The sequence below is a fragment of the Coloeus monedula genome (assembly GCF_965178545.1).
Source record: "Coloeus monedula genome assembly, chromosome: 13".
NCBI classification, from domain to species: Eukaryota; Metazoa; Chordata; class Aves; order Passeriformes; family Corvidae; genus Coloeus; species Coloeus monedula.
Window position 1 is genome coordinate 12,603,508 of NC_138793.1, and position 26,769 is coordinate 12,630,276.

Genomic DNA, 26,769 nt, shown 5'->3' on the forward strand with positions numbered 1-26,769 from the left:
GAGCGCTCGGGCGCGGGGAGAGAGGGGCAGGAGGGAGCCGGGAGCCCCGCCGCGGAGGCGCTGCGCTACCCGGAGCCTCACGGCCATTTGCTGTAATTCTTTTATTGCCCCCCGGCCGCCTCCTCCTCTCTGCCCGCGGGAGCCAGCCGAGGCGGCGGGGGCTGCATCCCCCCTCCCCCCCTTTTTTTTTTTTAATTTTTTTTTTAAATTTTCATCGCCGCCATGGGATGTACCCTGAGTGCTGAGGAAAGAGCCGCCCTGGAGCGGAGCAAGGCCATCGAGAAGAACCTGAAGGAGGACGGGATCAGCGCGGCCAAAGACGTGAAACTCCTCCTGCTCGGTGAGAACCCGCCGGTCGCCCCCCATTGCCCCCCTCCTCCTCCTCCTTCCCCGCGCTTATCCCACCTCATCTCTTTTCCAACAGGAGCCGGAGAGTCGGGAAAAAGCACCATCGTGAAGCAAATGAAGTAAGTCCCGCAGGTGGGGGGGCGAGCGAGCGGCGGTGCGGGGCGGGGGCTCGCGGAGGTGAGCGAGGGCCGCGGGCGCCATGTTTACCTGAGGGGACCGCGCAGGCACAGCGCGGCGGGGCCGCCGCCGCTCCCGGCGCTGTCCAGGGCCCGCTGGTGCTGAAGCGTCGCCCCGCGGCCTCGCCCCCGGCGGCGGTGGGGGGAGGCCGGCAGCCCACCTTCCCCCTCCGCGCAGATGTCCCCGTGAAGCGAACCGCTGTCAGTTAAGCTTAATGTCGGGGTGTTATCTGCCGGCTCTGCGGATTTAAACCAAGGCTCCCTATCACTGAAAGCCCCTTTTATTGAGCTTCTACCTTCTCCTTTTAATTAATGAACGACGAGCTTGGCCGCTCATCTCATTCAGACCTCTCCTGCTCTGGGATCCGGGTCTCCCTATGGTACTCGGCGCCGCTCCTCGCTGGGGCTTCCCACACCCTCTTCCTGTGTTTAATTAGATGTAACCGTGCAATAAACAGCAGTGAAAAACCCCACCGCAAGGTCTCTTCCAAGCATCCCCGTGGCTGGTGTAAATGCACCCCGTAGGAAAGCAGGCGCAGGGAAGGCTAATAGGGGCGGAGGTACACCCGTGGTGCGACTATTCTCCCCCCCACTCCTTTTTCTTTTTTTAATTAAAATACAATGAAATACCCCGTCCTCCCACCGCTATAAACATGACGGGCTGGTTGGAGGCGGGCGCCATCACGGAACAAGCCTGGGCGCTGGTTCAGGGTCTGGATTTCAGCTGGGAGCGGTTGCCGCTTTGCGATGCTGGTGGTTGCAGAGGGATCCGCGGCTGGGAGGGGCCCCCCCGGGACCGGGGTTGCTTAGCGAGGGGCAGAGGCTGAGAGATGGGTGTGGATGGGGCGCGGGGAGCGGGGTGCGGGTCCTGGCGCGGGAATCCGGGGCTGCGCGGGCCGACGGGCGGGTCCCGGCGCGGCGTTCAGGCGGTTCGCGCTGGACAGCGCCCGGCGGGGGCTCGCACCGGCGGCGGCGGGGCCCCTCCGGCACCGCGCGGCTCCTCCCGGCGGCGGCCGCGCCGCGCTCGGCTGCCTTCGGAGGGCCCGGAGAGAAGCCTAAGGGGCTCCGGAATAACCAAAGGGGCCCGCGCCCCTCTCAAGCTGCTGCCCTGAGCTCCCGTAGCCGCCCCCGGTGTGCGAGTATGCGTGTGTGATTGTGCGTGTATGTGAGTGTGCGTGCGCGTGTGTGTGAGTGTGGGTGTGCATGTGCGTGTGCATGTGCGTGCACCACGGGGGCAGATTTGGGCCTTCAGCCCAGCTCCCCTCCAGGCAGGGTGGTTTAGCGGGTGACCCGGATATATCTGTATCAACTCTGTGGCCGCTGTGTCCACCCCACAGGGGTTCAATGAAACCATCATCCCCGCCTGAGGCAGTGCTTTTCCCAAGGCGCTGCGGGGCTGGGAGGTCTCACTGCGGGGAGACTCGCCTCCAGTGCATAGTAGTGTCCGTGGCTTTCCCCATCGACGTTTGTGTACCTTATTCTGTAAAGGATCTGAGCATCCCCTTTCACTGTTTGAAAGGGGATTTTCCCACCTTTCACCTCACAGTTTGGTTTGAGGCTGGGCTGGGGTGGGGTTGGTTTGCTCTTGTTTGTGTGCAAAAGGTGGATCAGGAGAAATGTCACTGCAGATGAACACCAATAAATTATTTAATCTCTAGGAATTGCTTCTGCAGAAGCATGCTGGAATGGTGGGCGATGGGTTTTGGTTGATGGGAGAGTCTGTAGGTCTCACAACAGCAGAGTGCACACACAGAGCCCACAGGCAGGAGGGCAGGCAGTGACTGCACTGTCTACACAATTAGCATGCAATCACTCTTGTTTTCCAAAGAGCAGAGCTCTTATTTTTTGAAGCAAATCACATCAAGATAATAACCTGTTTGCTGGACTAGATTGGTATATTGAGGTCTGAAATAGACCCTGTTTTGTGTGTGTGTGTGTATATATATACACACACATTTCATTGAAAAGAGACAAAGTAAGGCATGCTGGGCTTGCAGCTTTGTACCTGATATGAAAATGTCAAGGAAGCTGCCATGGTGGATGGGCTTATAGTGCTGGAAATTGGGAGGCATCCGTGAGTGTGGAAACTCCAGTGAAGTGTGCGGAGGCTGGGGTGGGGACAGCGGTGTTGCTATGAGCACGGCAGCAGCATCTGGAGAGAGCCGCACAGCCGCGGGCGCCGGGGAGAGTGATGTGCAGGGAACAACGTGGGGAAACTAACATTGCTGAAAATTAATTTAAATATAATGTGGGCATTAGCATTTCACCTGGTCAAGCTCCATTAGACAGGCTTGCTGAGAACCTAATGAATTCTTAATAAAGATTAAATCGCATGTTCATTAGACTTTGATGAAAGAGACTGCTATTTTTTTTTAATACTGTATTATTGGTGTGCTTCTAGATAATAAATCTCATCCTCTTGAATGGCTAAAGCAGCTTCACACTTGGATATTGCCTTGAAAACAAGCACAGGAATCTGTAGACAGATTGGAGAATGCTAAGACAAAGGAACAGAGAGCAGACGTTGTTACATAGGACTAGAAGAGGTTACACACTGCCCAGTTAATCCTTGAAATGTTAGGTAGCAGGAGAAGAAGTAGAAATTACAGTAATTTGACAGTGTAGCCAGAATGGAGATAAGGATTTGTAAATTTTATTCAGGATGTTTTAGTAAAATATTTGGATACCTTTTAGCTGGTGAGCAGGGGGTTATTGAGCAAAAAAAGAGGTACTGGTGAATGACAGAGAGGTGGAACTGGAGTCTGGAATGTACATCTCAAACAGTGGCACCACAGGCTAGGAATGATACTTTTCTTAGCACTCATGGTTGTTTTGACACCCTTAACCCTTGCACATCTCCACCTTGGCTGATTAATTTTGCTGTATTTTTTCACAGCCAGTCCTGCAGTCCAGGTACTTTCACCCATGCCTCAAAATGAAGGGTCAGAGCCAAGCTAGTCAGAGGAACAGTCCTGAAAGGCATGGTTGTGCCATGCAAACCAATGAGACTCCAGAGTGTGCCATAGCATTCAGAATCAGGCTGTGACCAGATTCTGTTTTCACTCAGCTTAAAAAACCATCTGTAACCAAGCAAATCTGGGGCTTTCCTTTAAAATCCAAGCTAGAAGGTTAGAGTTACCGGACAAGAGAAGTTTATCTTCCACTCACACCACCCTATCTCAGTAAATTCACAATGATGTAGGAGTGCAATTAATGTTAACACTTTTTAGATGTTATATATTCAAATAAATGTCGAGCACATGCAGAATTTGGAACTTACAATCTTCTTTTCTGGAATACCTGGACTGTAGCATGAAGTCGAGACTGATGGTTTTTTAGGATATTTTTGTGGGGACTTAAAACTCTGGTGAATGTGCTTGTTCATCAAAAGCCCCAGCCTAGCAGCACACCAAGCATATCTCCATCTCTTACTGCTTAGCAAGACATTTAAATCTCCATGCAACGGTCCAGTGGTGAGCAGGGTTGGACTGCTCGGGTGGGGACACCATCCACTGCCATCAGCACAAGGCTTCCAGGGAATTCAGTGTTTAATCGTGCCTACACAGAGAGGCTGAGTTAGCTGGCATGGCTTCAAAAACAAGGTCCTGCCACCTACTCAGCAGCCATTGTTCTGAATGGTGAGCCAGGGCAATATTTCACCTTCCCAAATGAGGGGTTAGTGATAGGTGTGGCATTCCAGAGGAGACATGGCTTCCCCTGCACACAGGAAAAATCTCAGGGCTTGGGATTTGGTTTTGGATTTTGCCTTTGCAGAAGCAGCAGCTTCTGTCCCCTGCGGAGCTGAGCGTAGAGAGCTGGGTCCGGCTCCTTTTCACAAGATGCCGGAGCTTTCCAGCCCTGCATGTCCTCCAGAGCAGCTGTGTGTCACTTCACCAGCAGTGCTGGCAGTAACTCAGTTTATAAGCTTCTGTGCTGTGCCATTTTTCACAAAATGTTTTTATGTTAAGTATGAGAAGGATGGAAATGTACAATCAGGAGAAAAATACACTAGTGTACAGTGCTTCTCTTGAAATATCTACTATCTTCTCCCCAGCAGCCATCAGTCCCAACAGCCGGCTGATAGATTGTTCTGACCTTTTTCAAAAAGCCCCTCAAAACAGCCCCAGGTTCTACTTGCTCTGTGTAACCAAATTACTTATAATCTAATGAACTTCTTCAGTGAGAAGCAGTCCCCGCCCACAGGTTTTACAGCAATTTGATGCCAAATGCCATCGAAATGAAACGATGTGTTGTGAACACCCACTTGAGTGCTCTTTGCTGCATGTCTGTGTCTCAAATCCATAGTGATTTCACACTTGCAGCCCCTTCCCCCAGGAATATTTCACCCCACAGGGGCTTGCAGCGCGGAGTTGCTTCGCCTCTGCAGCATCTTTCTGGGGACAAGACTGGAAACTGCATCTTCCTGGTCTGTTCCACTCCCCAGCACAGCTCTTCTGCCCTGTGGCATTGGGTGCAGAGCCCCGCTCGGCTCTGCTTCTGTCTGGGAACTGTTTGATTGTGGTGTGAGCTGGCAACCCAGAGGCACGAACCTCACTAGAGCACCAGGTCAGGCTGAGCCATCCTCATCCTCTGTTTCCAGGATTTCTGTGACTTAAGACTCAAAGTAGGGCAGTGACAGGCTGCACCTGGGCAGTATTTGAACTGGATTTCAATAAGCAGGGGAAAGAGCTGCAGCCTTCCCAATGAAGTTGTTTCATTCTCCCAAGACCTGCCCCAGTGCACTCTGCCCTGGGTGTGGATTTGGCACCATGCACGTGGCACATGGACCCCAGCAGGGAGGAGCCTCTAGTGGAGCTGTTTTGGCAGTGAAACCTGCAGTGAAACCAGCAGAAAACTGCCTGCTGGGGCAGCTCTGGGGTGTCAGGATGGCAGCTGGGCAGTGCATTACCTGCCCTGAGGAAGGCAGGGTCTCCTGCCAGGGTGTCAAGAGAATATCCCAGTGGAGGCTGCTGTAGGAGGGGGCTCTCTCCTCACTGCAACTTTTTTCCCCACCTTCACAGATGCTTTCTTGCATCCCTGGATGCTGTGGGTGCCATGTTTCACACTCTGCAGTGGCACAGCACAGGGAGATTGCCCCTGAACCAGTCAAGAATAAGAGCTGGGAACAGAGGAAAGTGAGGCTGTTCATTTTGGCTTGTAGTTGCAAAGGGTAATAATATTTTCAGCATTTATTTCCTTCCTCTTGGATTTTTAATTGTGCCAAAACATTAACAACCATAGTTCCTTCTTTTATATTTAAGGTTCTTGTTATTAGACTGAGAGAGATTTCAGAGAAAAGTAGTAACAATATTAGGAGGCAAGATGGAATACATTTTGAGTTTGTGTTTTTTCTTTTTCCTTGACAGTTCTTAATTTGTTTCTTGTTTTAGGGACTCATAAAAGTAAAAATATCTTTCAGTGACAACAGTGAACTGCATAGCTTCTCCTCTTCCAACCCAGTTTTAAAACCTTAAAAGAAATTTGCCTGTCATATTCTGACATGACACATCTAGTCCTGTTGGAAATGTTTTAGCAATCTAATGAGATGAAAGCAGTTGTTTCAATGAGCTCAGAAGAAAGAGACAAATCTGCTGCACAATTGTAACCGGGGATCTGTTTTGTTTTATGACTTGGCTAACCCAGAAGTTGTAAGAGACATTAGATTGACAAATGAATTAGATAATAAATGAGAAAAGGTTGTGGTTTTCCTCTTCAGCCTGTCCTTTCCCATTTGTCTGGCATACAACTTCATACCTGATTTGAGTTCTTCAGGGTGCTTACCTGGGGAACACAGGGAAGATAATCAAAATGGGTGAAGAATGAAAAAGAGACAAGTAATGGAGGTTCAAGGCACTGTGTTGGGTCTTCTGTCTGGTCTGGGCAAGAGAAAGAGTGAAATGAAGAAGTGCTTCACTGATGGCCAAGGCAGGAGCAGGTTGGTGGAGAGTAAGAGCCAGGCAGTCAGGAGAGTCTCGCACACTCATAATTACCTAGTTTTCTTCAGTTCGCTTTCAGAGTTACAGCCTGTCTTTGCAAGCATCAAGCTCCCTTGGTTTCTCCTGGATCTGCAGGATACAAAATCACAACTGAGCATTGAAGCTGGCAGATATGCAGCCAGAAAGGCTGATGCCAGTGCAGGGTCCAAGAGCTCGATTTTGCAAACTCCTGCTCAGGTAGCAAGGAAGGCAAAAAGCTTTTCCAACAAGGCAGCAGCCGTACACAGTGCACAGAAGGACCTATCCTCTTTGCTCTGAAGTCTGTGGTTACACCCTGAGTGCAACTGAGTGTGGAAGATGGGATTTGGTTCTTTATTTATTACATTGGTTTAAAGAGGAGCTCCAGCAGGTGAGAATTGCCAAAATCTCAAATTCGGGTGGCCAGGGTGTTTAGGAGTCTAGTCACTTTTCCTGGTGCTATTGCAAATCTCCTCATATTTGTGGGTTTGTGTAGAGCCTGAAATTACTTCTGTGGAGCCTGGACTCGAATGATGACTGGATAAGCTCTGTTTTCAGGTGGTCTTTGCTTAGGCATGTATTTTGTTTTTGAAAGAAAACTTCCAGCTCTCCTCACTTCAGAGAAAAGTTCAAAACCAAATTACCTTATTCTAGCATGAGGATTCAAGAACTGGGAGCAAAATAAAAAACATCCCAAGTGAAGGTGAGGAAACCAAATACATCTCAATTGCTTGGTTACTTCTGAAGCCTGATTCCTTTTTTGCATTGGCGATACTGAAACCAGCAACCTCATTTATTTCAAATCAATTTGAATGCTGCTGACCCCAGATCCTCTCTTTGAGTTCACTGGACTTTGGGCCAAGTTCTTCCTACACTGAAGATGATGTCTGTTCAATCTGCAGGTTTTAAGAGAGGTGATGAATTTCAAATGTTTGTGTGACACTTGGTGGGATCCTGGATATTGCTAAGTTTCATTCACAAAACCAAAACCAGGAAACAAAAAGATCTGGAAAGCATCGGCACATTAAACCTACAGCCATTTTTCTTGCCTTAATTTTTTTTTTCTTTTGTTCTTAGAGGGAAGTACTAATGGTTTATGCCATGTTTTTTCTAATGCTGAAGAAATGTTGTGCCTAATGTAAAAATCCCCCTAAACTGTTAATTGAATCATTCTCATTTTAAGACCATTCAGGCAAATGACAGGTGTAAGGGAGGTTGGAGGATTACAGTCCTGGTTATAAGATACTCTTAGGAATCTGCCTAAAATCAGAAGATTCAAAAGGCTGAAAAATGTTACCAAGTAACACAAAGCAAGGGAACTGATGGTTTTCTAGTGCTGAACAAAAAGGAGAAAAAAGTATTTTAATTCAAAACTTAATCATTGTGTACTTATTGCAATATTAGAATAAAACTCCTGATGGACCACTTCTTAACTTACCCTTAAAAATGCTTACTCTCCCCAGCTTTCACGTTAATTGAGAAAGAACTGAGGAGTGCTCTCGGAAGGGAGCCCAGGAAACTGTGTAGTAAGCTGACATCATGCCTGTTTTCAAATTGCTAATCAATAACATTTTTGACATTGAAAGGGAAGGACTGGCAGAGCTGAAATTACTTCGTTTTTCTTAATTCTTGGGCATGTCCTGCTTTGCCTGGTCTCCAAAAATGGTTTCAGTTCATCAGCACACCTTTTATCTGAGTATAAAATCTGTAAGTTTAAAACAAAGGAGCTGGAATACACCAGCTTGAGAGGGAGACAAGAGGGATGGGTAACACAGGGTCCTCCTGCAATATGAAGAGTTTGGGCCATGGCTGTTAATAACCCTCCTCTCCCCATCAGGCCCATCTGTGGGGTCTTGTGTCCTCAGGAGCCAAAGACAATTTATCATCTGTTCTATTTGTTACAGGATAACTTTTGCAATCTTTCAGCAGAAATTCTGCTGGTTCATGTTGCAGGAGTTGCTTTTGGGAAAAGGTTGGGAGATGCTGATCCTAGTAAGTGCTTTGAGGTGTAAGTCACTGATCGCTTGACTGACTGTTTAGGACTGTGGTGTTCCAGGAAAATCGGGAGCAGGTTTCAGAAGAAGCACGATCCAATGCTGGAAGGAAATACAGGGTTTGGTAACAAGGAAAGGGATTTCCTTCTCCTTGGCACGTGTCAGGCTACTCAGCATAGGAATGGGGAGATCCGTGTTTCCATTGGGAGACCATGAGTGATGTCTTCAGTTGAGTGGCTCAGCAGCCTTTCACTTGTCCAAGAGAAAATATCGTCTTTAGAGAATTCATGACCCCAGTCTTACACCTTGGCAGGGAGGCTGGCAACGGACATTTCACCTCTGTGCGTTTCCCTCCTCTGAAACATAACCCCCACCAAGCGCTTAAAACAGTCTGCAAGGCAGTGCAGTGACTCAACATGCTTTGAGATTCCAGCAACTTCAGACTTGTATTAAATGCTCTTGTCTACAAGAGCATAATCAACAGCAACTTGTACACACCATAACAGTCTGGTACAAGACTTGGAGTATTTCTGCATCAGCTGGAAATCATTACACAAGGGAATGAGATGAGAATGGGCCTCTATTGAGGAAAATATCACTTAAATGATAAATTGTATACTACCTCCTAGCAGAATTTGGTGGTTTATCCTCACTCTCTTAGAGCTGATTTGAGTTAGTAGCTCCAGTTTTAAAGCATTAAATAAAAGTGCATAGGAAAGGCTGAGTGCACAAAATGGATGTTAAGCAGAATCATCTAGGTAACAAATGAGAAGTTTTATAGGTGGATTTCTGGAGCTGAGGTGTGCACTCTCTCACAGTGATATAGAGATGTTTCCTCACTGCCAGGACAGTGCTCCTTATTTATTACAGCTGGACCTTGCTATAATCCAGCTTCTGCCTTTACAGCAAAGGTGGTAGAGTATCTAATTTTGCTGTCTCTCCATGAAGTAGTCCCATGGATATATTTCTGGAGGAATTTTGCGTGGTACTGGTGCATAGCATCTCTGAGTCTCTCCAAAATTCGTGGTGAGATCTTCAAATTACTTCCAGGGCACCACAATGTGGATCTGCATGCCCTAATTTGAGATTGCAATAACTAAGACTACGTGAATTTGTCATCCTCTCCCGTGCTTCTAAATGGTTGGCATGACACAGCACGTGCTCCTCCACAGCATGAAGGTTTCTGCTCAGTTTCATCCACAGGAGGGAAATACCATCCTCATAATGAGTTTTAAACGTAACACAATCAGCTTGGCTTCTTAAGTAGTGCAGAACTGAGTATTTGATTCAGTATATTTTGGGAATCTGTTTTTATTTACTCGGAGCGTCTTTACATCTATAAGCAGAGCAAAAGGATGTTACAGCAGGGCTGTTTACAGGGTGGTTTAGCTTGCTGCAAATAAACCAGCTCTTTCCACTGGCCAAAGAGAGCTCTTACTACAGGGCCCTTGGCAGAATAAGAAATTAGTCACTCATTGGCAGGCTGGTGCACTGATGCCCAGGTGATAGATGCTCCTTCCCAAGGTTAGGTGGGGACCCCATCTCACCTCCTGTAAGTTCAAAAATGGGCAGAGTTTTATCATTGGAATATGTGTACCCCCAGCACTACACTACACGACAGACACTACAGAGCCTTTATCATCACATTTTGTCAGTAACACCAGCACAAATCACTGGGATGAAAGAAAATTGCCATGATGAACATACACCTCAGAAAGTTATCATAGTGTTCATTAATTGCCAGTCACTCTTTGGTGATTAATTATTTAGCCAAATTGGAAAAAATTTTCCACATGAATGAGAAGATGTTTACTTAATAAAGCAGAAAGCTCCTAGAAGCATGCCCTTGTTTTCCTCAATTTAGCGGTACGATAAATTTATATCCTCCTGCTTTTACAGCTCAGGAAAAAAGCCACGGTGCTCTATCAACTTGTTGCTGTTGGTTTCTGTCCAGCCAATTCTTCAGCAGGAAACCTGATGCTGCTCAATGTGTGCATTTAAGATGTTTAAATGGTACATACATGAGCTGATGGTCATGGTTTGTTATCTGCATTTCTCTGCATGCCCTGAGCCCTTGTGAAACACTGGTAAGGAGGAACAGGAGAGTGCAGTGCCAAATCCCAGCTCCAGGATTGGCATTTCTCCAGCACTGACTGATGGCATCAGGGTCATGTTAGGAAAAAGGAAGGGCCCCCAATACCTTCATCCTGGCAACAGCCTTGTGCTTAATAAGGACTCCCCTGGAAGCATGTTGCTGGGACCAGCCAGATCTTACGTCTGCAGTGAGGTGGGATGTGCAGGAAAGAGGAAAGAAAGCCAGTGCTGGCACTGGAGAATCCAGGTACCGATAGCAAATCAAAATCTTGGTATGTTCCATGGTAATATTGATGTCTGTTCAGTGTCTTTCACCAGAGCTAATTATTAAAAGCATTCAACAATAACAAACATGTGAACAGGATAGAAACACTAAGAGAGCCCATAAATGGTCAAAAATTAGTAATTAGTAATTTTAATACGATTCAGAAAATAATTCAGAATCTAGCTTTGTTATCTACATTTTTACTTATCTACCACTTCTGTTTGCTAATACTTTCAAGAAATCTCTTTATTTTAAATTCATATTTAGCTGAACAAATTATGAAGTTTTTCCTACATGACAGAGCATAAAAATTGAATTATTACACTGGTACTTTAAGTTCTAATCAGTGAGATCAAATTGTACTAATTTCCGCATCTGTGATCAAACAAATAGGTGAGGCCTTCTGGCATAAACAGATATACAGGATTAAACTGAAATCCTGATTTTTTTCAGTACCCTTCATGGTCTTTGAAATAGGTTTTTGGAGTTTCCAGTAAAAAAGTGGGAAAAAAATTTGTACAAAGTGTCCAGAACAATGATACAAACCCAGCCAAAGTAGTGTATTTAAATTCTAAAGTAACTGGATAAATATACTGAGATTTTTAAAATAACCAAGACCATTTTTAGTGGCTCCCTCACTAACTTGGGCACACACCAGTGCAGCGCAGAGCCTGTCTGAAGCTCTCAGACACATCCTGCTCAGTCTGTTCTCCACGAGAATCCTCCTCATTCAGCAGAACAATTGTCTGGATCCTCCTGAAGACTCACTCTGTTCTTAATCCTCCGCTGTCGGTTTTCAGCAGCCCCGCAGCTGTGTGACAACTGTACAGCTCAGCACTGCTGCAGCGAGGCCACAGGACTTGTGGGGCTTCCAAATTAGAGCTGCTGTTAATCTGTATGTGGTTAAGTCCCAGTGTTAGAGGTAGCTCATGTTTCATTCATGCTCAGACCCCAAACCCCAGAACAACTGAGTTTTCTAATACTGTGGACATCAACATCAACGGGCTTGAACAGAACTGGGTTAACACCTGAGCTTTGCTGAAGACCACATCATCTCTGCTTGTGCTGATTGCTACCCAATTTAACATCACTCTGTGTATCTAACCATTGTCCAAATATTACTCTGTTTCTTACACCTTTTGGAAAATAAAAGATCAGGGGAAAAAAATTATTCTTCTGTTGTGGGCTTTTTCATGCCACATGCATTTCTCTTTTGCCATAGAAGCTCTTAGGTACTAGCTTTCAAATTTATTTCAGTTATAGTTCTTTGCCATGTTACTTGTATAACGAGAAGGAAAAAACACTGGTTTTAGGAAGAGCAGATTTAATTGTAGCATTTTATACGTATTTAATGACTTCAAGAAATGAGGTCGTGTGAAATAATCTGGAACTAAATCTTGCTGTTAACCCCCCCCCCACACTTGGTGCTCACAAAGCAGCATCTGAAATGTCGTGTTCAGTTTTGGATCTCCCAAGTCAAGGAGTGAATCACTGATAAACTGGGCCCTCCAAGGTGTTTGGGGCTGATGCACAAGGTCAGTAAAGGGGGGCTGAGGAGCTGAAGAAGAGAAAGCTGAGGAAGACCTTGCTGCTCTTTTCCACCACCCAAAGAGGGCTATAGAGAAGGTGAAGGCAGACTCTTCTTCAGATACACGGTGAAGGGATGAGAGGCAACATACAAGCATTTCATGGAAATTAATGGAATATATATAAGGAAAAAATGTTTCATGGGAAGGTTGATGCAAAAGTGGAACTGGACCCAGGAAAGGGGAGAGTCATCGTCCCTGAAGATTTTCAAAACTCAACAGGACAAGGACCTGTGCAGCCTGGCCTATATGAGGTGGTAGCTCTGCCCTGGACAGGGACCTCTACCCCAAGTTATTCGATGATTCTGTTATAAGAAAATCCAAATTAGTCTCCTTATTCAATGTTCCTAACATCAGTGTTGACTAAAGATCTACCTCTCTAACTGGAAACCAGAGGAACAGCACTACCAGAATTTTCCCTGCGAGTGCATAAAAAGCCAGGCTTAGCTGGGACTATTTGGTTATCATTTCTAGTTCCCCTTCACACCACTTTGGTTTGTTTCTTTGCTTCTGAGTGTTGTCTTCTTGGAGATATTCCATACAGCATTTTATAGGCAGCCTTCTGAAATCCTAAGCTGGGGTTTGACTAACATTTTGTTTTGTTGGTGATGTGTGTCCCTACTCAGCTACGGTGGTATGTTGGTATGGTGGCACTTCTATGGTGATGTATGGCAGTGCAGTGAACCAGACTGTGGCACTGATATGGGTTAACATAACTCAAAAAAAAAAAAATTCCCAAAAACTCTGAAAGAAATGTCCATCAAATGTTCCCTTAAGGCAGCAATGTACTGAAAGTTGAGATGTGAGATTGTATTGAAAGATTCAGTCACTCCTGGCTAATTCTGTGTGCTAGAGCTTAATTTTTGAGGGTAAACCAGTCACATTCAAAGATTGAAAAGTAGTTTCTAAGTCCTTCTGTACCTTTAGGCGTTTAAACAATGGGGTTTTTTTCCTAAACCAGCCTTATTTTCTCCATGAGTTCTTGTAAAAGAAATGCAAATCTCTCACTGGCTTGAAATTTCTGTGTTGTTTTAAATAAATATTCCTGTGATGCATAACGCAGTGAAAAGGAAAGTGCAGCCATTTGTTGCTATTTCACTGTATTTAGACCATCTTTCATGCTTGTAGAGGTCAAATCCATTTAATCTGGTTATGCTATTTCAGTCACATTCACATTTTTAATGCAAAGCTCAGGTTTGCTCCACACTAGAATGATCGTTCTGGTTTTGTAACAAGCTTTAGTTGTCCTGGGCTTTGGAGACTTCTCTCTTCTATTTTCCCTCAGCCTTAGACACAGTCTTTGTCATTTATCAGGTAATTTTCCCTCTTGGAGTGCCAAAATGCTACAGAATCCTGATTACAGGAGTGCTGAACAACATTTTCAGATTCTGTGTTATTGGGAGCAAATTTTGAAGCCTGCATTAAAAGCCTGGCATTGATGTGGTTACCCTAACCATGGTGCTCAAGGTGGTTTGCACAGGTCACTGCTGCCTTTTAAAGGGAGATACAGAATTGCGTCTTCACACCCTAACTCATTCAGACAATGAGTTATCTCAGTGCTCCCCTGGCCTCAAAAGGGCTCACCAGTTCACAGCTTCATTAGGACACCTTTTGTGCTCTTACTGTAAATAAACCAGGCTAGAAAGTCTTTTTTGTGAAATATTTGTCACAGTCATAGCTTCTCAAAAGCTCCAGAAGGAACCTGCCCTATCCCTTTCCTCTGTAAGTTTTGTGTTTCCTCTTCTCCTTAGAAGAAGGCTTCTCACTTAAACACCTTTTTCCCAAAGAGAAGATGCTGTATGTTAAGGAACTTAGGAGAAACCAAGAAAGCACATCAGGCAGTTTAGTGTTCTTTGAAGCCCCACTTGCTTCTGAATTTGAAGAATTCACCGCTCCCATTGCCTTTTGCAGTAGTAACCTTCTGGCTTCCACTGTGTTCCTGCATTATCCCCCAAGGAAATTGAAAATAAGGCCCTAAATACTTCTTGTTTTTTACTTTTAACATCACTTACAAACACGCAGGAGAGAAATGGCCAGCCTGGCAGAGGTTTGGCACTATCAGGCAAGACAAGAACTTAGCGTAGATAGTGAAAAAGAGGCAGAAAGAGACAGAGCATGATGTTTTGAAGCAGGAGTCAGAAAAGGAATCATGACCAAGTTCAGGCTTTGGATAACAAAATGATGCTGTTTGCTAAGCAGTCATCCAGAAGACTGACAGCAGCTTGATAAAACAATGCACGGACCAGACACTGACACCTTTATTGTGAACCTTGCTCAAAGCAAGTGCCAAGAGTAAGTGGATCAGAGCTGTCAGAGCTGTTAATAAGGGCAAAAGCGGGCAGGAGAAATGGCAACCCCCATTTGCAGTGTGAGATCTGACCATAAGAGATTGCCAACAAGAGAGATCCTAGAAAGCTTTCTTTTCATGGTAAGACTCTAACGCTAACTTCCTAAATGAGGCTGCCGAAGCAGGACTCAAAACTCTGCAAGCTAAAAGATACAATGATACAATGTGCTTTTCCTTTTTAAAATACAACCTTCCTTAGCCTAAAACATGGGGGGAAAGGAGAGAAACTGTTTCAATTCAGCTTCAGTTACAAGCAAGCTTTCTTTAATCTCTGATTTATTCTTTCCTAGAAGACCTCCTTAATACATATTATCACGAGTAGTGGTCCTTACTGTAAGTGGAGGGACACTGACAACCATTTGCCCAAAGTTCCTGCAGTCTATATTCCATAGCAGTGTGATGAGTAAAAATAAATGCCAACGTAGATAGGTACAGAAGCAGATCTTATATCCAGTTGCAAACTCACACTTAATTATTAATGACTGAAGTGCTGTAGTCCTTCACTTAGTAGCAAAACATACCCTGAATATCTCTTGGGTTCTGTCAGATTGACAGAGCATCAGTGCCAAAGACAATGTCAGCTTTTCACTGATGGATCAAGTACTGTGTACAAGAGTGAGAAAAGTGAATATTCAAATGAGAATCCCAGTTTCCTCTGATAACGAGCCAGGAATTCCACATTCAAGAACTGATTGATGGAAGTTGGCCGTGTCATAGACAAAATGATAAACAGCTTCAGAATAATGAATTACAAGCAGAAATTATACTAGTGAGTGATGGAGTAGATCATGGAAAGGTCATTTTGTCCATCTCTGTCCTAATGCAGAATTCTTTTTGATTACATATTCCTCAGTGTTCTGCATGGTTTACTTGTAAATGACTTAAAGACACGAGTATTTGGATTGTTATATGAATTGTACATCACTCAACTGCAGATAGATTTCACATTAAAGAACTTTCTCCAATGGCCTGATAATTTTGTGTGAAAATTCCTCTTGCCTCTCCTAATCACTTCTCAGCGCAGAAGAGTTCTTATCACTATCAGCTGGAGTAGTAAGTATGACTGGTGAATCTGGGAGGAACTGTATCTTTTCTAGCCTTTTTACCAATGTTTGGATGGAGGAGTTGGTGTGTTTTCCTGTACTGAAGATTTCCAGTGCAAGAGATACCATCCTCAACCACAGACGGGAATTGTTCAGTCCTCACAATGAAAGGAAGTGGTTGGAGGAAGCAATACCAATTCAAGGTGGGAGATTTCGCAGGTTACATCTCAGATCCCTCGTAGTGAATTCGTGTCTAATAAAGCAGACTCAAAGCTGAAAGAAAGATTATGCTGATGGCAAACAAATCGGAAGTGAAGAGGTTGTGGCTAGACAGTGTTTGGAGTTTGCTGGCCTGCCGAGAGCTCAGGGCAGTTTTTGGGAAATGTGGAGGAGAAATCTCGAAATAACTCTATTTAATGCTACTGCAAAGTCCTCTTTGGCTATGCTGACCCAGCAAAACAGAGACTGTAAACCCAGACACGGCTTTTCGTCCTCTGCAGTGACAACTGCATAGCTCTGCAGCACTCCATGTCTCACATGTATCTTCCAGAGGGCAGTGGAGTTAATAAAGAGACTGGTCTTTCTGAAAAGCAGACTTCAAGCTTCACAGAACAAGCACGGGTGTTACTTGGGCTCTTGGTGCTTTTCTAAAAGTAGAAGATGCCCAAGAACTCGTTGTATCTGCAGCTGGTGCTTGCCAGAAATGCTTGTATGATCTATATGGATGAGTGGAGAAAAGGGGGGAGAGAGGGGGGGAAAGGCCTTGGAGGAGAAACAACTGAGGAGATACAAATGAAAATTCAATTAAACAGAAGAGAAGGAAAATTCAAACTAGCATTGACACTCTGCTCAAGGCTGCTGATGCATCTTGATTTCATCTCTAAACCTAGTGAATGAAGGCGACAGTGAAGAAAACAAATTACCTCTCTGGAAAGAGCTGAATTAGATGACCAGGAAGATGAAAACATTCAAATACAGATATTCCTCTATGATATGCCCAGGCCTTGTAACAAATTCAACCAGAACAATAGATCTTGGCCTTGTAACCATTCCAAAGCTTGTCCAATATATGAGGTTTTGGGTTTTTTTTTTGTAAAGTACTCAGTTTATTTGCCAACTGGAAGACTTGAAATGGACAATTAATGTAATCCCCTGTTGTCCTCCACCCTTTGTAGCCATCTGTCATGGTTTGGCATAGTTTGGGTTTGTAGTTAAAGAGGGCTCCATCAGCCACGGAAGTGATCCTTTGCAAAGAGGTGCTTACAGCTTCCTCTAGACCCAGTAGAACCAATCAACCGGCTAGTTTGAATATTGGCAAATTTTTAAAGCCACTTAAGAAGCTTGACACGCCTCTGTGGTCCACATTTAAGAACGAACAAAGCCCGGGAAAGCTCTCTTGCTTCTGGCTTTTGGACAGGTAACTGAGGGGCCACGGTGCAGCCGAGCGGAGCCGGGCCAGGCCCTGCTCGGTGCGGCCTGGCCGGGTCGGCTATGGTGCGGCTTGGCTGAGATCTCAGCTGCTTCTGCTCGCTGGACACCCAGCACAGCCCCCTCAGTGCGGGCCGGGCCGGCGGGGAGACAGCCACCCTGGAGCCTCGCGGCCCTGTTCCGTCCGCTGCCCTGTTCCGTCCGCCGCCCTGCTCCATCATCCGCCGCCCTGCTCCATCATCCGCCGCCCTGCTCCATCATCCGCCGCCCTGCTCTGTCCGCCGCCCTGCTCCATCCACGGCCCTGCTCCATCCGCTGCCCTGCTCCATCCGCTGCCCTGCTCCATCATCCGCCGCCCTGCTCCATCCGCGGCCCTGCTCCATCCACGGCCCTGCTCCATCCACTGCCCTGCTCCATCCACTGCCCTGCTCCATCCGCGGCCCTGCTCCATCCAAGGCCCTGCTCCATCCAAGGCCCTGCTCCATCCGCGGCCCTGCTCCATCCACGGCCCTGTTCCATCCACGGCCCTGCTCCATCCGTGGCCCTGCCCATCCACTGCCCTGCTCCTTCCGCGGCCCTGCTCCATCTGTGGCCCTGCCCATCCACTGCCCTGCTCCATCCGCTGCCCTGCTCCATCCGCTGCCCTGCTCCATCCAAGGCCCTGCTCCATCCGCGGCCCTGCTCCATCCACTGCCCTGCTCCGTGCAGGTGGCCCCGCGCTCGGCCAGCCCCTCCCAGTGCAGCCGCTGAAATAAAATGCTACACCAAAACGAGCTCCAGCTGCCACCCGGAAGAAATTAGGTGACCAACAGCAATAAGAGAATTCCAGCTGCAAGGCCCGGGTGAGATTAACTCTCTTAGTGCTGTAAGATTCTCCAGAACAGATGAAGCCTGCAGACACCAATCCTCTCCCAAGTCAGAGGAAAAGGAAAGGTGAAGGCATGTGAAGAAAACACCATAAAGACACCAAAGTCAGTGAAGAAGGAAGAGCTGAAACCCCGAGAGAGGAGAAAGAGGAGATGCTTCAAACCTAGAAGCTGAAATTCTGTTGTAAAGCTCTGGTGATGGACTATGATACATCCAAGAACCCGTTGTAATTTCATGAAAGCATGGGGGGTGGAACGTTCAAAGTGCAATTGTGAGCAAAAGTACCTGTGCTGAAACAAGCAAATGTTGAAGTAGCTGTGATTTGATGAGAAGCTTGAACAGAGATGAAAGGGATGAAGACCCTTGTTCCCAGGGAAGAAGAAGACCTCTGTTCCTAGAGATGAAGATGCTCCCAGAGATAGGTGAAGAGAACCTTTGTTTCTGAACAGCCCAACCTTAAAATGGTACCCCATTAGCTCAAGATTGAACCCTCAAAAACAGTTGTGGGGAAAGCTGTAAGTCAAGGGAAGGGACTCTCACATGCGAGCAGAGAACCAACCCAGGCAGCTGTCTTGCTGTGACATTGAAGCCATGAGAGAATTGTTTCTTGTGGAGATGTCTCCATAGCATGAGCGACTCCTCTCCCTAAGTAAACTGAAAAAGATTATTATAGAGGTGGTAAACTGTCTGAAAAAATCTCAAGGGTTGTCTTTTTACATTGTCAGTGGGAGAAGGGAGAAAGATGGGGGGAAGAGAAGTGTTCTGAAGGTTTAGTCTGACTTTTTTCTTTCTTTTAGGTCTGTTAATAAACTTCTTTATATTCTTTTAAGTTTTGTGCCTGCTTTGCTTTCTCCTAATTCTTATCTCACAGAAGGAAAATAAGTAAGTAATGGGTATTTTGAACCAAACCACTGCACCATCAGAATGATGCTAATTGGACATACTAAATTCAGAATGGTGGCATTTTACACTCATTTTGCTTTCTGCCCTCAGTTATGCTGGTGTGGGATACAGAAAGTGATCTGTTTTGGTTGTTCCGGTTGCTACTGGTTTTCTTGTTTGTGGGAGAGGTGTCCAAATGCTCAGTGTCATAAACTGTTGTAGCAGAGAAGCTGAATGTTCTTTTCTCTTTTAAGATAAACTGTCATTCCTCCAGAATGTGGTCGTCATCAATTTATTTCAGCTTTATTTTGCTCTTTGCCAGCTGTGTGAGGAGCATGTTCAATATAACCAGTCATTCAAATAGCTTAATTTCTCCCCTAAGTATTTTGCTTCTTTTGGGTTGTCACCACAATCCTGTTTAAAAGCCTGCTAATAGTAATTGAAAGCCATTTTAAGCTTGCATGTAGTATCAGAGTTTGAGCTGTGTTTTATTTCTGTAAAACAGAAATAATAGTTAGCTATGACAGATACTAGGAAGCTAAACAACAGCCAAGGCTACCACACTTTTGGAAACATACATTGCTAAAAGAAACTCATGGATCCGGAATCCAGTGAAATGAACATGAATCTTCCCAAGGACTTCAGTGGGATTCTGATCAGGTTCTGAGTGCAAAGTGTGATCAGCAGTGGCCAGATGGAGTTTAGGCACAATATAACCAGGAACTCTGCTGAGAGGGTCCCTGGGACTTCAGCCTGTGTTTAAGATGAAAGTTATTGATCCTTCTACAGAAAGCAAAGGGCAATGGAAGTGAAAGGGTGCTGGCTAGGTTGGACTAAGTTGTGCTTAAACCAAGTAGTCCTCTTCACTACTTGCAAAAGGATACCAGCTTTGTTGGGAAGGAGGAGTCAGCTGATCCTGTCTGTTCAATTCCTCATTCTTAATTATTTTGGCTGATATAATCTATATGCTAAGTCAGTCCCAATGAATGGCATTTGAAACATCCTGACCGAAGTCATTACATTATCACATTCAGGCCAGGCTTTAAGTAAAAGAGATTTGGCTTGTTCTTTACACTGCTTGGCCCCTCTCCCGAATGTACGGCCATTATAACAGAGGATTATCTGCACGGAGGTTTTCTTCATTTCCATTAGGAGAAAAATTTCATTCAGTGCAGCAAGGGCAGCCTGAGATGGCAGGAGGAGATTGGCTCCATGCTGACGCCTTTGTTATCCGCTGAGCAGAGCCTGACACCCCCTGACACTGCTGGGGCCTTGGTGAGGGGCTGTTATTTATTTCAGTGTGTGGAACACATTGTTTTCTGAAAGGGAGGAGAATCAGCCCTTTATGAACAGGAGTCACTGGGCAGCGTAGTCACCAAGCTGCAGGAGCTGGGGTTTGTTGATATAGTTGGCTTTTCAGCAAGTGCCTTTGTTGGGCTTATCTTTTCTTTTAGTCTGCATCTCTTTGGTGGTGTTTAAGGTGGATCTAGACTCTCCCTGTCTTTCCCAACCCCTCTGCCTTTTCTAACACAAAAACACAGGGATAGGGACAAAGGGACTTAAATTATTTCAAGCTTATGGATCTCCACAAGGCCACTTCCCTGAGATACATAACTTCTCATCTAGAGACACCATCTGTCCTGCCATGGGTTGCCTTAGTTCAAGAGGTTCCTCCAGTCCATTTGCAGACCATGAATAACCCTGCTGCATTGGTAGGCACTGCTCGCTGGTTTTCAAGAGTGCATGACACCCACACAGAAAGGGCTGCTGCTTGCTGGTTGACACCAAAGCACTGTGACCTCTGCATCACACAACTCCTTGTAACAATCCCCGTGATGTGTTTGCATTCAAGTGGAAGCCAGCTGGTGTAGTGTCCTCATGTCTTCCTAGAGCCTACACTGCACACATATGGTACATTTCCCCCCTCTGAGAGACATCATATGAACAAAGGACAAACTTCTGGAATCCTTTGGAGCAGTGACCAGTCAACACTGAATTCACTTTAAAAGTCAAGAAAGCAGGCATTTGGTTTTGGTATTAAACACTGAACCAGCACCAGTTGTGGAAACCAGGAGGTTTTCTCACAGGTGTCACAGAAGCATTAACCTAGCTTTGTGTGACACATTCATCATGCAGTCATCTCAACCTGGCCTACTGGGAGTGTTTTTCCGGGGCTTGATCTTCCCAGAAAAGTCTTGGAAATATAAACCCAGAAGTGAATAAAGAGACATAAGTCTCAGACTGCTCTGGACCAACGGCTTATAGGACAGTTTCTCCAAGACACGCCCATACGGGAAGAACAACTTTCTTTCTGCCAGATAAATAGACATCTGGTTCCAGGAGCCATCCGGTGACCCTCTACAGGCAACCACGTGCCCTTCCCCCTGCTGCCTCATATCCTTGCTGAAAGGCTCCAGGTGCAGCCAGTATGCAGATCAGCCCTCAGGCCCAAATGTATCCTGCAAGCCTGCACCACACTTCAGCATAGAGTCTGGCATGTGCCTTGTTCATGCTCAAGACTAAATTCAGGTTGCTATCTTTGTTAGCGTGGCTGCTAAGGTAGATTCAGAGGGCCAGGTGCCACCAACCAGTTCACCAAGTGTTGTGATGTCTTCAGCTGAGAATAAATTTTAGCATGAAGAGGAAAATACATAAGCATGCAGATCACCTTTAGTTATCTTTTTTACCCTAGAAACATGTCAACAGTAAAGCTGAAGGGGCAGTGGCTATAAGGAATAGCAGTAAAATGCCATTTGCTGCCCAAGATGGAATTGTGACTTTAAACCCAAAATGAGAGAATTTACAACAGTGGATTTGTGCTAAGATAACTGATTCAGAGCTTGATGTCTCTGGGAACCTAGTAGATAAATATTTTGTGTCAGAGATAGCCAAACCAATTTCATCTGATATTGAACTTCCCATTTCTGGTTGATTGCTTATGTTATGAACCTTTTAAGTAAATCTTTTTGTGGGTGCTGCAAAACGTGGGGAAACAGCTCTTATCACTCTTGGTTTTTCAATGCGTGCACAGAACAAACTGATAGTGTCCTAGTCTGCTCCCACCTAGCTGAGGTGTGGGGGTTCTGGACTTCGGTCAGTCCAGGAACAGGAAGGGGAGTCTGTCCCAATGGGCAGAAGTGCACGGAGCAGGAGTCTGCTGCACACCTGCAGATGCAATCAGGTTGTGCAAGAACATATTCCGCAGTCCAGGAAAGCCAGGTTGAGGTGCAGCAGCTCAGCAAATTCATGAAGTACCAAGGCAGATTTTATCCAATGGTGCTGTTTGATTATTTGTTGGTGTTGCTCTGATCAAATTTGCTTTGTTGCCATAATAGCAAACACAGTACATGTGAAGCTCAGGGCCATGAGCCTGTATAAAGGGATAAGATAATGGATGTGGCTTGAGCCTTTTACTGTCTTTGTAGTTAGAGCAGTTATTGGAAGGCACTAATCCCTTTCTGCTGATTATTGACTTTTGAATGAATCTTCATACACTCTCCAGCAGCAAAACTTGTGGGTTTTCAGGCTCACTAAAGCTCAGTAGAACCAAGACCTTGTCATTTATTTTCACTGTTACTATTATTTTTCTATTTCAAAGCAGAGTTTTTTGCTGCGAATTCCCCACTGTTTGATCACAAAAGCAAGCAAGGGAAATTGTTATTTTTCATCCTGAAGCTTTTGTCCTTTTTACTTTTCTAATCCACATGAGGCGACTTTGCTGGTCATTAGCCGAGTCAGTAAAGCAAGCTTTCTTTGTTGGGCGATAGCAGGGAAACATCAAGTGTCTGGTTCCATGGTAGCAATTTGCTCTTGAAATAAAGCAAGCGTTGATAAGTTGCTACCCTCAGCTATATTTGTCCTAGTAAATAAACATCAGGATTTGAGCACAAATGCAAGTTGTTTTGCTCTGTTTAACTATTCGGAGATTGTGTTGGGCTAACAAGATTTCCTCTGCATCAGATAGGCTTGTTTTGTAGCGCGCTCGTTTCGCTGATGATGTGTGTTTCTGCACACCTAGCCAAGGATGTATTTTTTAAATCATTGATCGGCACAGCAAATATGCCTGGAATGCATCCCATTAATGCAAAGCAGTACATGCTTTTGATGGGTTTGCTTTTTAGAGGCCAAGGTTTCAAACAGTGGAATGGTTTGCCTCTGCAGTGCCTGGGAATGGTGGATTTGCTTAGAGGGTGCTGTGGTGTGCCAGCACTGGTCACGCAGGGGACATCACACCCTCAGTGCCTGCACTGCCAAGCCAACTGAAGGGCAGCAATTGATACGTGCTGGCTTACACAGGCCAGAAAAAGCCCTTAGGATCTGTCACTGGGAGAAAGATTCAATTTTTCAGGATACTGATAAAAATGGTCATTAACCCTTTGGCAATAGCCTGTTCAGCTTCAAAGTGGAATTGTTCATGTGAACCTCACAAAATCAGGATCATGCTTCTTCCCTGACAGGCAGCAGGACCCAAAATAAAATAAAGCAGCAGCAGGAGACCAAGTGAAACGTGACAGTGACATTTGTTCCACTTGGAGCAGTGGAGCCACTGCTAATTTGGGCTGGAAGAACGGAGCACATGGCAAGAGATGGTTTGATGGTTTCAGTAAATAAACATATTGGGTCAGTCTGTAGCTGCAGGTGCCACATACTCTACAGTGAGGTGAATCACAGCAAAAATAGGCCAATTCCACCCCTTTGCCATCACTAAATTTCCCATAGCCTTTTCTAGAAAATACAAAGGGATTACACAGCTTCCAGATGAAATTCCAACATTTGATGGGGGTTTCAGCTGCTTTGACATGCTGCAGGATTTGCGGTGTAGATTGTTTTCCCCGCCCACTTAAAAAAACATATGTCCATACTCCACAAGTTGGCTGCCCTGCCTGCTGTGCACCTGAGACCCAGAGAAAATGCTTTTCTTCACACTTCTGATTAGCAGTAATTAGATTAGAGAAGTTCACAGTGACGGAGGAAGGCTTTCCTCCATGGAGAACCACCCAGTGGAAGGTAGTAAGGGATCAGGACAGCTCTATTACAGTGATTTGCCAGAGCACAAGCAAGCTGTAACTTGATCCCATCACGCTAGGAGCTCTACATCCAGCACAGAGAGATGGTGCCTGCTGCAGAGAGGTGTGCTCTCACTGATTCTCCCTGCTCCTTTTAAACCTCCCAATTAATCAAATCATGCCTTGAGTCCTGGAAATGGTGAGTTCCAGCTTCAGTGAGTTCTGTCTCAAAAGCGAGCATCCGTTTGGTTCCTCAGGGGTGCCTGTCCCCAAGAGAGGGATCAGGGAGGGTTTTTCTCCTCTACCACGTCTTGTGTAACTCATCTAGGAGCTCAATACCTTTGAGGTCTCCACCAGATTTGCTAAAATGGGCCAAGAAACGGAACCATTATCAAAAGAGGGGCAGGAGGATCATGCAGGAGCACATGGGTGGCCATGCAACAGGTGATGCATGGAGAAAGAGCAGACTGAGAAACACTTCAGGGGACTTATCCCCCAGGTTTCCAAAACCACTGGACAAATATTAAGCCTAATTACTCCTAGGCAAGTAGACATACTACTCTGAAATCATTCTTCACTGAAGCATTTTTTTGACAAGGAAAACTAATTCTGGGCTTATTAACCAGTTTCAATAAATAGAATCACACTGACAAACAGACACTGCTAATTGCCTTCTGTAAGATAGCTGGGGAAGTAGAAAACAGGAGCTGAATCTCCAGGCACACAGCCCCCTTCTTAGTGCCTCCCTCTCCATCTCCATGAAGAACAACAGAAAAGCTGATATCCGCCTTCTGGGCAGGAATCAATTATGTACTGCTTTTAGCAGAGTTTCAGTATATTATTCTCCAATTTAGGCCAAATTCATAAGTGAAGCTGAAGATGGTTAAGATGCATGTCAGAAGGAAATTGGTCAGAAAATGGCTGTCATGTGGGTGTGAGTAGTGCGGCACAGTGTAACTCACAACACTTTGGTACTCAGTGGGAAAGCAAAATTGGTTTAAGTGAGAATAACTTACACAGATTTGGGGCGGGGGTGGATGTAGAAGTACAAACTCTGAAAATGGCCTTTTTCTGAGAGGAGAAAAAAAGGAGAGGCCGGGAAGGGATCTGTTTGTGGTGAGAAGTGGCTACCAGCCGCCAGGAACAAAGGGCCCTATTTGCAGGATGTGCCCTGAGGAAAATGCAGATTTCTTCCAGTCTCTCAAAGCTTCCTCTTTCTCCTTGTGTCCTGGGAGCCACCCACCCTGCCAGCCCCGCACCCAAGCAGAGTGCAGAAGGGTTCTTGGGGTTTGTTGACTAAAACAAAGCCACCAGCAAAGCTGGAGGTGACTGGCAGCCCCCAGCCCATGTAGTTTCAGTTTGTAGTTTCCTAAGAAAGGAAGGGTTCTGTTCAGTGCTGATTGCTTTGGGGTAAAGAAAAAAGAATTGCTGTAGTGACAGAAAAATGCAGAGCTTAGATTTTGCGTAGATGGCTTATTAGGTCAGAGCTGGAACACACTTTGATTTGTATTCCTGATGATTGTACATGGGCACTAATTGGCCAAAGAAGCAAGGGATCTTTGTAGTTTAATGAGGAAAATACTGTGTAATGTGATGATTATTTTCTAATCAAAAAGCAGAGGAACAGAATGGGAAAGAAAACCTGTGTGTGAATACAGACTGTAATTTGAATTAATATTTGCTTGTGCTAATCAGCTTTTCTGTTCTGGACCCAGCTTTTAGCCCTAAATATGCCCTAATGTTATATAAATATTATAGAAATTAATATTTAATATTATATTATGCTTAATATTATAGAAATATTTCTTTTAATATGCTAAGCATTTTGCCTATGCATACTTTTTACTCACATGTATGAGCTCATTTAAGCCAACAGGACTGGCAATACTAGGTGGATAAATGAGAATAAGAGCATTTTTCTTAGTGAATCTCAAAGCACTTCACAGGTGAGACCAGTATCATTGCTCTGTTTTACAGGTGGAGAAACTGAGGTGGGAATAGGTTGAGGGACTGGCTTGTCCATCTGGCAGCATGTTGGCCAAGCCAGAGGTCAAACCCAAAGAGTCTCCCATGCCCTCCTTCCTCCACATCCTGATCACTACTCCAAAACCTGTCCCCTTTCAGCAAGCTCAAGCTACATGCTCATGTCTTCCCGCTCAGTGCCTCTGGGAGAGGAGCTTTGTAACTCTCCACAAGTGGCCCATTTGCCCCACAGAAAAGAGCTGATTGCAAAGCTGAGCCTATGGAGGAGGGAGTCACACCACTCTGTTTTAAACAAAGAAAAGGTAAAGGGCCAGTGATCCCTGGGAGCATTTGGAAGAACAGGTTGGTGCTTCTCTGAGTTGGAAGGACTGTTTGTCATGGCCGCTTATGTTCCCAGGAAATATTCTTTGCTGCCTTTGAGTCTTGGTGGAAATGAATCTGATTCACTGAGCTTCCACGTTGCATAGCACTGTGACACTGTGCTGGCCTGAGAGCCTCCTAGCTGATTATCTGCTGGATTTTGAGTAATAAAAAAATCCCAGTCCCTTTTTGAAGTGTAATCTAAGTAATATTATTTGAAATGAAAAAGAAATAGGGTTGGTCATCTTTAAAACATAAAGGATTATTCATTTCAGTTTGACAGCCAAAATTTTGGAGCAGTCAGTGAACATAACTGGACTTCTAGTGCAGTAAATAATTGCAGATGATAATCAATTTTAACTTGGTGATTTGTTTCTTAAAAAAAAATGCTAATGTTAAGGTTCTGTGGCTCTACTCTCATAATTTCAGTGTTGAC

The 26,769-nt window shown here is 45.3% G+C and overlaps 1 protein-coding gene across 2 annotated transcripts in view; it reads left to right on the forward strand.

The window, feature by feature from the left end:
• Positions 1 to 222: 222 nt before the first annotated feature.
• Positions 223 to 26,769, forward strand: part of GNAO1 (G protein subunit alpha o1) — a gene marked incomplete at both ends in the record, with an annotated part of 143,441 nt that continues 116,894 nt past the window's right edge. For both annotated transcript variants that reach the window (XM_082289766.1, XM_082289765.1), the window contains 2 exons: positions 223 to 340; positions 425 to 467. In XM_082289766.1, the coding sequence (XP_082145892.1) occupies positions 223 to 340; positions 425 to 467 (161 nt within the window). The remainder of the gene's footprint in view (positions 341 to 424; positions 468 to 26,769) is intronic.